Below are 14,041 nucleotides of genomic sequence, written 5' to 3' on the forward strand. Positions count from 1 at the left end.
TCACCGGCCTGGTCGCAAGGTCAAGTAACCCCGGGCGCCGCCGTCTTCACGGTGCCCTTTACATTCAGGGTGCCCCAAGCCTGGTCGCAAGGCCTGGTAAACCTGGGCGCCGCTACCACCACCGCGCCCTCAACTTCCACTGTGCCGCACCTGGGTGAGGACTTGTTGGCCCAGCACACTTGCCCGGATGGGCAGCCCTTTGTGTGGCCACCGGAGTACCACCATCCCCGACTCCGGAAAGAAAGACCTCTGGATGAACCCCTGATCCCGGCTCCGGCGCCCGTCAAGATGACCCCGCTCTCGTTAGAGGAGGCGCAGTTCGCGTGGTACCCCACTGGAGAAGACCTCATCGGGTTCACCCAAGAGGACCCGGACGGGTCTGAAGCCTACCCTCAGGAAGGAGCAGGAGGGCATCGTCACCATTAAGAGGTGAACTGAAACTGTATATAGTTACCTGTAAGGGTATATGCCATGCTGCTTAATTAAAATGAGTTCCCCGTTGGGACAAGTGTGAACTGTTCCAGTGTGTCCCATCTCCCCACAGGCTGAGGACTGTGAACAGCCATTCCTGTTCCCCATTGGCCGAGGACTGAGAGCGGCCACCTCCCTTGTATATAGTTGCGCTTTCTAAGGCGCCCCCTACTGGTTTTATAGGAAACTGTGTTTTTTTCAGAAGAGACTGTTGCACTTTATCCGGTCACAAGTTGCACCGTGGCCGGAGGAACAAGAATGTTTATAATGAAAAGTTTTATATGAAGAGTTTATTGCTGCTGATAATGTTTATAATGTTTAATATGTTTATGATGTTTTGAAAAAAATTGTATGTTTTGGAATGTTTATTCTTTTACAGCCCGAGGACGTGCTGTGATTTACCAGGGGGGAATGTAGCACCCTGAGGATTCGGCTGCTACAGGGGTATTGCACCTCACTCCAGAGGTGTGGTATTCCACTCCCGGGTAAGGATGGAGTGTGGAACTGAGCTTAGTAGGCTGCATGCACTACATACATCCCATTTCCGGGGGACAGAACTACGGTACTCCCACCAAGTAAATGTGCAGGTACGACAGCGTCTGTCCCTGGCTGGAGTGGGAGGGGGGGTGGAACATCCCAGTAGTGTAGGGGCAGATAGGGGGAGTAGTCTGGGTAAAGCTAGGAGCCAATTGGGTGCTGGTCACCTGGGCTCACACATAGAGGGAGTATATAAGGTGGGCACCATCTTAGATCAGGGTTCAGTTCAGCTCAGGCAGGAGGAGAAGAGCAGAGGAGCTCAGCCAGGAGGGCTGACAGGGAGCTGTGGCTCCGGCTGGGCCCAGCTCCAGAGCAAGGCCTGCAGAGAGAGAGAGAGGAGTCAGAAGGACCCAGAGAGAAAGACAGAAGGAACCCCAAGAACCCAGAAACAGACCAGAAAGGGTGAGGGGTTGGCGGACACGGGTACCGGAACCCAAGCTGGCAGAGGCAGAAGTAACCCTTAGCCAGGAACCGGAGGTCGTGGTCAAGATTTGCCACGACCCTCACCAAATCCACCAGAAAGGCACACCAAGCATAGGGCCAGGGAACCCAGAGGAGGTTTGACCACCAAGAGACCCGAGGGAGCCGGCCAAAGGTGGATCCCTGGTGGGAACGGCCAGGAGGAAGAGAGAGAGACAGGGAAGCTCAGGACCACGCTCCGGACTGCCTGGGGGTTGGCCGAGTCCAGGACCTGGTGGACGCAGCACGGCTCGGGTGGTCACTCAAGGCCAGAGTGACTAAAGCAACATCAGTGAGTAAAAACCCTGAAACTGCATCTCCTGACTCTGCCTCTCCTTCCTGCATCATCACAACCCCCATCATCCACACCTGCTGCCCTGAGGCCATACCCCTCCCGTTGGGGGTTATACCATCACTGCTGCACATATACCACCGGCCTCAGCGGACTGCTCTGCAGCGGCGGCTTCAAAGCCGCACTCAACGGGTGGCGTAGTCGACACTTAACAACATCTACAAAGACTGCCACACACTTAGTTTGACACCCTGGGCACGGACCGGGTCACCGCCACAAGGACTACTACCCCCATACAGATCCGGCTCCGGGTATCCCCTGAACATGGCCCAGGGGGCGCGTCAACTTTGGCGTAGTCGGCAGGATAACGTGCCCGCAACCACCGGGTACTGCGTGCCTGAAGAAAAGTTCATATTTACCGTAAAAAGAAGTCTCCCGCCAATTCCGGAGGGTCCCCGCCATCGGACGCCATCTCGGATCATTTCCCGCCGTTTGCCCGCCATCTGCAGTCTTTTCCCGCCATCCACAGAGTTTCCCGCCATTGGGAAGCGGTTCCCGCCATCTGAGAAGATTTCCCGCCTTGGCAGAGCGGACGCCATTATGGGCGTGCCAGAGGGTGGCAAGAGGCCACCTCCCATCGTGGGCCAGGACCAAGAATGGCGCCAAAAACGAAGACCGCCCCCACCAGCAGAGACTGCAATGATTGAGATGTCCATCAGCGTGGGGGGTCTGCCCCTGGAACTGACAATCACCAAGTTGCCCCAGGACCGCCCTCAATGGGGGCGGAGAGAGAACAAACGAGAGAAGATGGGAGCAGCTTGGAGGAGTCTGGAGGAGTCGTACCCGGAGATGGAGGGGGAGGCAGGCAGCACCGACCCAGCGGTCAGGAGCCTGTTGCAAGCGACAACCCCAGAAGGCCTGGTGGAGATCCTGGCGCAGCTTCCCAGAGATCGGGAGCATGCACGGACCGCACTGGAGGGCTTGGCTCAGAGGATGGCCCGAGTGCAGCGAGACGTACTGGCCACATGGAGCAGAGAGATGGCCCTGCAGGCAGGAACCCGCCAACGGAGCACGCCACCCGAGACGAGGAGTCAGACCGCCTCTGAGGATGGCGCAGGAGGAATCAAGGCCGGAGACGACGCCGAGGAAGGAGCTAAAGAAACGGAGGCAGGTAAAGGGGACGTCACTACCCCGAGCCCAGAAGCCGTGAGCCTGCCCCAGCTCCCCGTCGCAGAGCCCGAAATTTCCCCTGCCGTGCCCGTCGTTGCACCGTCGCCGCTCCCGACTAGGCCTCAAACAGAAGCCGCGGCCACGCCCCCTTTGACGTCACGCGCCTCAACCCTGAGCGCGGCCAAGCGGGAGACGCCACCGGCCTGGTCGCAAGGCCGAGTACCCCCGGGCGCCGCAGTACCAACAGCGCCCTCTACCTCTGCTGAGTCACCGGCCTGGTCGCAAGGTCAAGTAACCCCGGGCGCCGCCGTCTTCACGGTGCCCTTTACGTTCAGGGTGCCCCAAGCCTGGTCGCAAGGCCTGGTAAACCTGGGCGCCGCTACCACCACCGCGCCCTCAACTTCCACTGTGCCGCACCTGGGTGAGGACTTGTTGGCCCAGCACACTTGCCCGGATGGGCAGCCCTTTGTGTGGCCACCGGAGTACCACCATCCCCGACTCCGGAAAGAAAGACCTCTGGATGAACCCCTGATCCCGGCTCCGGCGCCCGTCAAGATGACCCCGCTCTCGTTAGAGGAGGCGCAGTTCGCGTGGGACCCCACTGGAGAAGACCTCATCGGGTTCACCCAAGAGGACCCGGACGGGTCTGAAGCCTACCCTCAGGAAGGAGCAGGAGGGCATCGTCACCATTAAGAGGTGAACTGAAACTGTATATAGTTACCTGTAAGGGTATATGCCATGCTGCTTAATTAAAATGAGTTCCCCGTTGGGACAAGTGTGAACTGTTCCAGTGTGTCCCATCTCCCCACAGGCTGAGGACTGTGAACAGCCATTCCTGTTCCCCATTGGCCGAGGACTGAGAGCGGCCACCTCCCTTGTATATAGTTGCGCTTTCTAAGGCGCCCCCTACTGGTTTTATAGGAAACTGTGTTTTTTTCAGAAGAGACTGTTGCACTTTATCCGGTCACAAGTTGCACCGTGGCCGGAGGAACAAGAATGTTTATAATGAAAAGTTTTATATGAAGAGTTTATTGCTGCTGATAATGTTTATAATGTTTAATATGTTTATGATGTTTTGAAAAAAATTGTATGTTTTGGAATGTTTATTCTTTTACAGCCCAAGGACGTGCTGTGATTTACCAGGGGGGAATGTAGCACCCTGAGGATTCGGCTGCTACAGGGGTATTGCACCTCACTCCAGAGGTGTGGTATTCCACTCCCGGGTAAGGATGGAGTGTGGAACTGAGCTTAGTAGGCTGCATGCACTACATACATCCCATTTCCGGGGGACAGAACTACGGTACTCCCACCAAGTAAATGTGCAGGTACGACAGCGTCTGTCCCTAGCTGGAGTGGGAGGGGGGGTGGAACATCCCAGTAGTGTAGGGGCAGATAGGGGGAGTAGTCTGGGTAAAGCTAGGAGCCCATTGGGTGCTGGTCACCTGGGCTCACACATAGAGGGAGTATATAAGGTGGGCACCATCTTAGATCAGGGTTCAGTTCAGTTCAGGCAGGAGGAGAAGAGCAGAGGAGCTCAGCCAGGAGGGCTGACAGGGAGCTGTGGCTCCGGCTGGGCCCAGCTCCAGAGCAAGGCCTGCAGAGAGAGAGAGAGAGAGAGAGGAGTCAGAAGGACCCAGAGAGAAAGACAGAAGGAACCCCAAGAACCCAGAAACAGACCAGAAAGGGTGAGGGGTTGGCGGACACGGGTACCGGAACCCAAGCTGGCAGAGGCAGAAGTAACCCTTAGCCAGGAACCGGAGGTCGTGGTCAAGATTTGCCACGACCCTCACCAAATCCACCAGAAAGGCACACCAAGCATAGGGCCAGGGAACCCAGAGGAGGTTTGACCACCAAGAGACCCGAGGGAGCCGGCCAAAGGTGGATCCCTGGTGGGAACGGCCAGGAGGAAGAGAGAGAGACAGGGAAGCTCAGGACCACGCTCCGGACTGCCTGGGGGTTGGCCGAGTCCAGGACCTGGTGGACGCAGCACGACTCGGGTGATCACTCAAGGCCAGAGTGACTAAAGCAACATCAGTGAGTAAAAACCCTGAAACTGCATCTCCTGACTCTGCCTCTCCTTCCTGCATCATCACAACCCCCATCATCCACACCTGCTGCCCTGAGGCCATACCCCTCCCGTTGGGGGTTATACCATCACTGCTGCACATATACCACCGGCCTCAGCGGACTGCTCTGCAGCGGCGGCTTCAAAGCCGCACTCAACGGGTGGCGTAGTCGACACTTAACAACATCTACAAAGACTGCCACACACTTAGTTTGACACCCTGGGCACGGACCGGGTCACCGCCACAAGGACTACTACCCCCATACAGATCCGGCTCCGGGTATCCCCTGAACATGGCCCAGGGGGCGCGTCATATATATATATATATATATATATATATATATATATATACAGTGGTGGCCAAAAGTATTGGCACCCCTGCAATAATACTAAGTTGCTTCCTGAAAATGATTGCAATCACAAATTCTTTGGTATTATTATCTTCATTTAATTTTCTTGCAAGGAAAAAACACAAAAGAGAATGAAGCAAAAATCAAATCATTGATCATTTCACACAAAACTCCAAAAAAGGGCCGGACAAAAGTATTGGCACCCTCAGCCTAATACTTGGTTGCACAACCTTTAGCCAAAATAACTGCGAACAACCGCTTCCGGTAACCATCAATGAGTTTCTTACAATGCTCTGCTGGAATTGTAGACCATTCTTCTTTGGTAAACTGCTCTAGGTCCCTGATATTTGAAGGGTGCCTTCTCCAAACTGCCATTTTGAGATCTCTCCACAGGTGTTTTATGGGATTCAGGTCTGGACTCATTGCTGGCCACCTTAGACGTCTCCAGTGCTTTCTCTCAAACCATGTTATAGTGCTTTTGGAAGTGTGTTTTGGGTCATTGTCCTGCTGGAAGACCCATGACCTCTGAGGGAGACCCAGCTTTCTCACACTGGGCCCTACATTATGCTGCAAAATTTGTTGGTAGTCTTCAGACTTCATAATGCCATGCACACAGTCAAGCAGTCCAGTGCCAGAGGCAGCAAAGCAACCCCAAAACATCAGGGAACCTCCGCCATGTTTGACTGTAGGGACCGTGTTCTTTTCTTTGAATGCCTCTTTTTTTTTCCTGTACACTCTATGTTGATGCTTTTTCCCAAAAAGCTCTACTTTTGTCTCATCTGACCAGAGAACATTCTTCCAAAACGTTTTAGGCTTTCTCAGGTAAGTTTTGGCAAACTCCAGCCTGGCTTTTTTATGTCTCGGGGTAAGAAGTGGGGTCTTCCTGGGTATCCTACCATACAGTCCCTTTTCATTCAGACGCCGATGGATAGTACGGGTTGACACTGTTGTATCCTCGGACTGCAGGGCAGCTTGAACTTGTTTGGATGTTAGTCGAGGTTCTTTATCCACCATCCGCACAATCTTGTGTTAAAATCTCTCGTCAATTTTTCTTTTCCGTCCACATCTAGGGAGGTTAGCCACAGTGCCATGGGCTTTACACTTCTTGATGACACTGCGCACGGAAGACACAGGAACATTCAGGTCTTTGGAGATGGACTTGTAGCCTTGAGATTGCTCATGCTTCCTCACAATTTGGTTTCTCAAGTCCTCAGACAGTTCTTTGGTCTTCTTTCTTTTCTCCATGCTCAATGTGGTCACACAAGGACACAGGACAGAGGTTGAGGCAACTTTAATCCATGTTAACTGGCTGCAAGTGTGATTTAGTTATTGCCAACACCTGTTAGGTGCCACAGGTAAGTTACAGGTGCTGTTAATTACACCAATTACAGAAGCAGCACAGGATTTTTCAAGGGGTGCCAATACTTTTGTCCACCCCCTTTTTTAGGTTTGGTGTGGAATTATATCCAATTTGGCTTTAGGACAATTCTTTTTGTGTTTTTTTCATTGAAGACAAATTAAATGAAGAGAATAAGACCAAAGAATTTGTGATTGCAATCATTTTCAGGAAGCAACTGAGTATTATCTGACAGAATTGCAGGGGTGCCAATACTTTTGGCCACCACTGTATATATATATATTTATATATATATATATATATATATATATATATATATATATATATATATATATATATATATGTATATATATATATATATATATTCCATGCTTTGGAATCAGATGTGTATATACTATATGCTCACTGTGAGTCCCCAATAACCGGCCTACTAGTGGAAACAGCCGTGGCCTCGTCCATCATGTATCAGTCAATTGTGTAATTGTCCTGATGATTGGAAGCAGCAAAGTGCTGCTCCCAGTGGTGGGATCTGCGTGATCTCACTGGCTGTGATCTTTCACAGGTATTCAGACGGACCCCCCCCCCCCAGACGCACTGCAGTAAATCAGTGTGAACTGGATCTTAAATGTCTCCTGCTATTGTATTCATTTTTTGCAGATTTTAGGTTAAAATAGATGAATTTCTCCTGACCAAAAAGGACGACGCAACAACACGTGACAGGAGGCAAGAAAGCAGCCTAAAAATGGAGCAACAGCCCACGGTATAGTTCTGGGTTGTACTGTTGCCAAATATTAAAACAGCTATACAAGTAAAATGTGTATATACTTTATAAAACACCATTATCCTCCCGAATAAAAAACGGAACCATGAATGCTACATTGCTTGGTAGATGCACGCATGGAACTTGTGGTGCGTACAGCCAGTAAAACAGTTGCAAAACCTTAACTTTTTTATATCTTATTTTATAATTTTTTTTCCTTATCGACGCTTGAACAAAAAGGCAATGTAACTTCTGTAATCCTAAAAGGATACGTTGCGAGGCAGCTACACATTTGTTCCCACCCGGAAATGAACATGTGGCAACAACATGCAATATGGTAATGGGATGCGGGACAATTAAGACAGGTATTCACATAGTAAAACATGGCCTTCCTTTAAAAGACTTATAAAAAAAAGAATAACGGTCCTGGACTTTGAAACAATGGATGGTACAAGAAAACCTAGATAGTTTCATATCCCAAAAACAATCATCATCAATGGGCCGCTGTATGTGAGAGGCGTGTACGGGTCAAAGCTTTGACTATTACAACATGCAAGTGTGCATAAGAATAAAAATCATTTTTCACACTTTGAGATTGATCGTTGCGTTCATATTTCTGGAATGTGGAGATTTTTCTTTTGTCTTTTAACATAAAATGGTGTCTCGCAAGCCGGGAAGGACACTTTCTGTGACACACAAGCCTTGGGTTCAGGATTTTTCTTCAGAAGCAAAATTAGGATAGAGGGGTATTAATCAACCCCTATGTGAGTAGTTTGTCAGCTTTATAAAATCAATGTTTGATATCTGATATAAGAAACCACGGCTAAACCTGCAGATACCGTCCGAGGGTTTTGTAAGATGTTGTTTCATAGATAGGATATTCTCACAGAAACCAGGCGTCTGGAGGTCTCCTGCGCCAGAAATATTCTTGAAAACGAATAATTTTTTATGTTTTCCTTAATAATTGTTTAATTATTACTGATGTTCAACCTTCTCCGGTCTGGCCCCGTGCAGAAGCTCCAGGCCTGCACCCCTCCGCTACACGTCAGAGCCGTCTCCCATATTGATAGGGTCCCCGTTTACGCCTTTTCTATCGTATCTTTATCTCTTTTAATTGTGACTTTATTATAAATATATTTCCTTTTATTCGTATCACATGTGAAGACTGGATCTTTGCTGGATTTTCCACATCGTCCCTATCACTTTGGATTATTATTTGCAGACTGAGACTACCACTCCCATTTTCAACCTGCTTCAGCACTGTAGTAGTAGAGCACAGTCAGACTAGGGCCTTTTCTATCCCGATGTGGAATGAGCACGCTGACCTTTTATCTCTACGCTGGAAAAATCCTAAAATAGCGCTGCTTTTATAGGCCCTGAGATACTCCCCCTTGTCTGTGTGATAACATTACAATATTCAGTCTTTACAGCACACCAGAAAGTGAGATCTAGTAAACAAGAAGTGTTCAGAGTCTGCCTCTAGAGGCCGTTGTATGAACTGTCACACAGCACAGTGCTGAGCCCTGATGAAAACGGTGAAGAACCATGGAGAAGGGGTTAAGGATATTAACAGATTATTGGGTCTTCGGACAAAAAAAACACATCCGTGTTCTTACCTCCATCCCACAGAATCGTCAATCCCAGGTGTGCGATGAGGACGGTGAATAACCCGACCTGATCCAGCATGATCCCATTACCACTATAGACTTTGGGAAGTCGCACGGCTGCACCGTTCACCATCACCTCCTGACCTGTGGATAAGGGGAGATACATAATAAGGGTTCAGTCTATGTGATCTGACTGTGGGGGCAGCCGGTCCCTCGTTGCCTCCCTGCCCTGCTCACTTATAGCACTGATCCCCTATGTGCCAGATCTCACATAAGAAGGCGCAGATGCTAAAACCCAAGATTATCACCAGCTGCTGCCCACTAGCTGCAAAGTAGGGAGAGAAAAGAGAGGTGCCCAGAGAAAAAAGCAATGGTGCAGCAGGAGGCACAGGGCAGCAATGACTGAAAGCACAGGGAAGCAATGGTGCAGCAGGAAGCACAAGGCAGCAATGACTGAAAGCACAGGGAAGCAATGGTGCAGCAGGAAGCACAAGGCAGCAATGACTGAAAGCACAGGGAAGCAATGGTGCAGCAGGAAGCACAAGGCAGCAATGACAGAAAGCACAGGGAAGCAATGGTGCAGCAGGAAGCACAAGGCAGCAATGACTGAAAGCACAGGGAAGCAATGGTGCAGCAGGAAGCACAGGGCAGCATTGACGGAAAGCACAGGGAAGCAATGGTGCAGCAGGAAGCACAGGGCAGCAATGACGGAAAGCACAGGGTAGCAAAGGTGCAGCAGGAAGCACAAGGCAGCAATGACTGAAAGCACAGGGAAGCAATGGTGCAGCAGGAAGCACAAGGCAGCAATGACAGAAAGCACAGGGAAGCAATGGTGCAGCAGGAAGCACAAGGCAGCAATGACAGAAAGCACAGGGAAGCAATGGTGCAGCAGGAAGCACAGGGCAGCAATGACTGAAAGCACAGGGAAGCAATGGTGCAGCAGGAAGCACAAGGCAGCAATGACTGAAAGCACAGGGAAGCAATGGTGCAGCAGGAAGCACAAGGCAGCAATGACAGAAAGCACAGGGAAGTAATGGTGCAGCAGGAAGCACAAGGCAGCAATGACTGAAAGCACAGGGAAGCAATGGTGCAGCAGGAAGCACAAGGCAGCAATGACTGAAAGCACAGGGAAGCAATGGTGCAGCAGGAAGCACAAGGCAGCAATGACTGAAAGCACAGGGAAGCAATGGTGCAGCAGGAGGCACAAGGCAGCAATGACTGAAAGCACAGGGAAGCAATGGTGCAGCAGGAAGCACAAGGCAGCAATGACTGAAAGCACAGGGAAGCAATGGTGCAGCAGGAAGCACAAGGCAGCAATGACTGAAAACACAGGGAAGCAATGGTGCAGCAGGAAGCACAAGGCAGCAATGACAGAAAGCACAGGGAAGCAATGGTGCAGCAGGAGGCACAAGGCAGCAATGACTGAAAGCACAGGGAAGCAATGGTGCAGCAGGAAGCACAAGGCAGCAATGACTGAAAGCACAGGGAAGCAATGGTGCAGCAGGAAGCACAAGGCAGCAATGACTGAAAGCACAGGGAAGCAATGGTGCAGCAGGAAGCACAAGGCAGCAATGACTGAAAGCACAGGGAAGCAATGGTGCAGCAGGAAGCACAAGGCAGCAATGACTGAAAACACAGGGAAGCAATGGTGCAGCAGGAAGCACAAGGCAGCAATGACAGAAAGCACAGGGAAGCAATGGTGCAGCAGGAGGCAAAAGGCAGCAATGACTGAAAGCACAGGGAAGCAATGGTGCAGCAGGAAGCACAAGGCAGCAATGACTGAAAGCACAGGGAAGCAATGGTGCAGCAGGAAGCACAAGGCAGCAATGACTGAAAGCACAGGGAAGCAATGGTGCAGCAGGAAGCACAAGGCAGTAATGACAGAAAGCACAGGGAAGCAATGGTGCAGCAGGAAGCACAAGGCAGCAATGACTGAAAGCACAGGGAAGCAATGGTGCAGCAGGAAGCACAGGGCAGCATTGACGGAAAGCACAGGGAAGCAATGGTGCAGCAGGAAGCACAGGGCAGCAATGACGGAAAGCACAGGGTAGCAAAGGTGCAGCAGGAAGCACAAGGCAGCAATGACTGAAAGCACAGGGAAGCAATGGTGCAGCAGGAAGCACAAGGCAGCAATGACAGAAAGCACAGGGAAGCAATGGTGCAGCAGGAAGCACAAGGCAGCAATGACAGAAAGCACAGGGAAGCAATGGTGCAGCAGGAAGCACAGGGCAGCAATGACTGAAAGCACAGGGAAGCAATGGTGCAGCAGGAAGCACAAGGCAGCAATGACTGAAAGCACAGGGAAGCAATGGTGCAGCAGGAAGCACAAGGCAGCAATGACAGAAAGCACAGGGAAGTAATGGTGCAGCAGGAAGCACAAGGCAGCAATGACTGAAAGCACAGGGAAGCAATGGTGCAGCAGGAAGCACAAGGCAGCAATGACTGAAAGCACAGGGAAGCAATGGTGCAGCAGGAAGCACAAGGCAGCAATGACAGAAAGCACAGGGAAGCAATGGTGCAGCAGGAGGCACAAGGCAGCAATGACTGAAAGCACAGGGAAGCAATGGTGCAGCAGGAAGCACAAGGCAGCAATGACTGAAAGCACAGGGAAGCAATGGTGCAGCAGGAAGCACAAGGCAGCAATGACTGAAAACACAGGGAAGCAATGGTGCAGCAGGAAGCACAAGGTAGCAATGACTGAAAGCACAGGGAAGCAATGGTGCAGCAGGAAGCACAGGGCAGCAATGACGGAAAGCACAGGGCTGCAACGAAGCAGCAGGAAGCACCAGGCAGCCATGAAGGAAAGCATAGGCAGTAATGGTGGTGCAGGAAGCACAGGGCAGCCAAGAGGGAAAGCTCAGGGCCGCAATGGAGCAGCAGGAAGCAAAGGGCAGCCATGAAAGAAAGCACTGGGCAGCCATGAAAGAAAACATGGGGCAGCCATGAAAGAAAGCACTGGGCAGCCATGAAAGAAAGCATGGGGCAGCCATGAAAGAAAGCATGGGGCAGCCATGAAAGAAAGCACAGGGGAGCAACAAAAGAGAGCCACAGCGCAACAATTGGAGTAGCAGGAAGCACAGGGCAGCTATGAAGCTGCAGGAAGTACAGGGCAGCTATGAAGCAGAAGGAAGCACAGGGCAGCTATGAAGCAGCAGGAAGTACAGGGCAGCTATGAAGCAGAAGGAAGCACAGGGCAGCTATGCAGCCACAGGAAGCACAGGGCAGCTATAAAGCAGAAGGAAGCACAGGGCAGCTATGCAGCCACAGGAAGCACAGGGCAGCTATAAAGCAGAAGGAAGCACAGGGCAGCTATGAAGCAGCAGGAAGCACAGGGTTGCTATGAAGCAGAAGGAAGCACAGGGCAGCTATGCAGCCACAGGAAGCACAGGGCAGCTATGCAGCCACAGGAAGCACAGGGCAGCTATGAAGCAGCAGGAAGCACAGGGCAGCTATGAAGCAGCAGGAACCACAGGGAGGCTATGAAGCAGCAGGAAGCACAGGGCAGCTATGAAGCAGCAGGAACCACAGGGAGGCTATGAAGCAGCAGGAAGCACAAGGCAGCTATGAAGCAGCAGGAAGCACAGGGCAGCTATGAAGCAGCAGGAACCACAGGGAGGCTATGAAGCAGCAGGAAGCACAAGGCAGCTATGAAGCAGAAGGAAGCACAGGGCAGCTATGCAGCCACAGGAAGCACAGGGCAGCTATGAAGCAGAAGGAAGCACAGGGCAGCTATGCAGCCACAGGAAGCACAGGGCAGCTATGAAGCAGAAGGAAGCACAGGGCAGCAATGCAGCCACAGGAAGCACAGGGCAGCTATGAAGCAGCAGGAAGCACAGGGCAGCTATGAAGCAGCAGGAACCACAGGGAGGCTATGAAGCAGCAGGAAGCACAAGGCAGCTATGAAGCAGCAGGAACCACAGGGAGGCTATGAAGCAGCAGGAAGCACAAGGCAGCTATGAAGCAGCAGGAAGCACAGGTCAGCTATGAAGCAGCAGGAACCACAGGGAGGCTATGAAGCAGCAGGAAGCACAAGGCAGCTATGAAGCAGCAGGAAGCACAGGGCAGCTATGAAGTGGCAGGAAGCACAGGGCAGATATAAAGCAGCAGGAAGCACTGGGCAGCCATGAAGCAGAAGGAAGCACAGGGCAGCTATGAAGCAGAAGGAATCACAGGGCAGCTATGAAGCAGCAGGAAGTACAGGGCAGCTATGAAGCAGCAGGAAGCACTGGGCAGCCATGAAGCAGAAGGAAGCACAGGGCAGCTATGCAGACGCAGGAAGCACAGGGCAGCTATGAAGCAGCAGGAAGTACAGGGCAGCTATGAAGCAGCAGGAAGCACAGGGCAGCTACGAAGCAGCAGGAAGCACATGGCAGCTATGCAGCCTCAGGAAGCACAGGGCAGCTATGAAGCAGCAGGAAGCACAGGGCAGCTATAAAGCTGCAGGAAGCACAAGGCAGCTATAAAGCAGCAGGAAGCACAAGGCAGCTATGAAGCAGCAGGAAGCACAGGGCAGCTATGAAGCAGCAGGAAGCACAGGGCAGCTATGAAGCAGCAGGAAGCACAGGGCAGCTATGAAGCAGAAAGAAGCACAGGGCAGCTATGAAGCAGAAGGAATCACAGAGCAGCTATGAAGCAGCAGGAAGCAGCAGGAAGCACAGGGCAGCTATGAAGCACAGGGCAGCTATGAAGCTGCATGAAGCACAGGGCAGCTATAAAGCAGCAGGAAGCAGCAGGAAGCACAGGGCAGCTATGAAGCACAGGGCAGCTATGAAGCTGCATGAAGCACAGGGCAGCTATAAAGCAGCAGGAAGCAGCAGGAAGCACAGGGCAGCTATGAAGCACAGGGCAGCTATGAAGCACAGGGCAGCTATGAAGCTGCATGAACCACAGGGCAGCTATAAAGCAGCAGGAAGCAGCAGGAAGCACAGGGCAGCTATGAAGCTGCATGAAGCACAGGGCAGCTATAAAGCAGC

At 51.6% G+C, this 14,041-nt stretch overlaps 1 protein-coding gene across 1 annotated transcript in view; it reads right to left on the minus strand.

Annotated features, from left to right (window-relative positions):
- Window positions 1-8,551: 8,551 nt before the first annotated feature.
- LOC141264134 (SCO-spondin-like) overlaps window positions 8,552-14,041 on the minus strand; it is a 282,869-nt gene continuing 277,379 nt past the window's right edge. The window contains exons 23-24 of the mRNA XM_073676444.1: window positions 9,078-9,212; window positions 8,552-8,721 (exon numbers count right to left, since the gene is read on the minus strand). Coding sequence (XP_073532545.1) covers window positions 8,552-8,721; window positions 9,078-9,212 — 305 coding nt within the window. The remainder of the gene's footprint in view (window positions 8,722-9,077; window positions 9,213-14,041) is intronic.

This window comes from Phyllobates terribilis, unplaced genomic scaffold, assembly GCF_046119375.1.
Source record: "Phyllobates terribilis strain yellow unplaced genomic scaffold, ASM4611937v1 Scaffold_4__5_contigs__length_816908805, whole genome shotgun sequence".
Taxonomy (NCBI): domain Eukaryota; kingdom Metazoa; phylum Chordata; class Amphibia; order Anura; family Dendrobatidae; genus Phyllobates; species Phyllobates terribilis.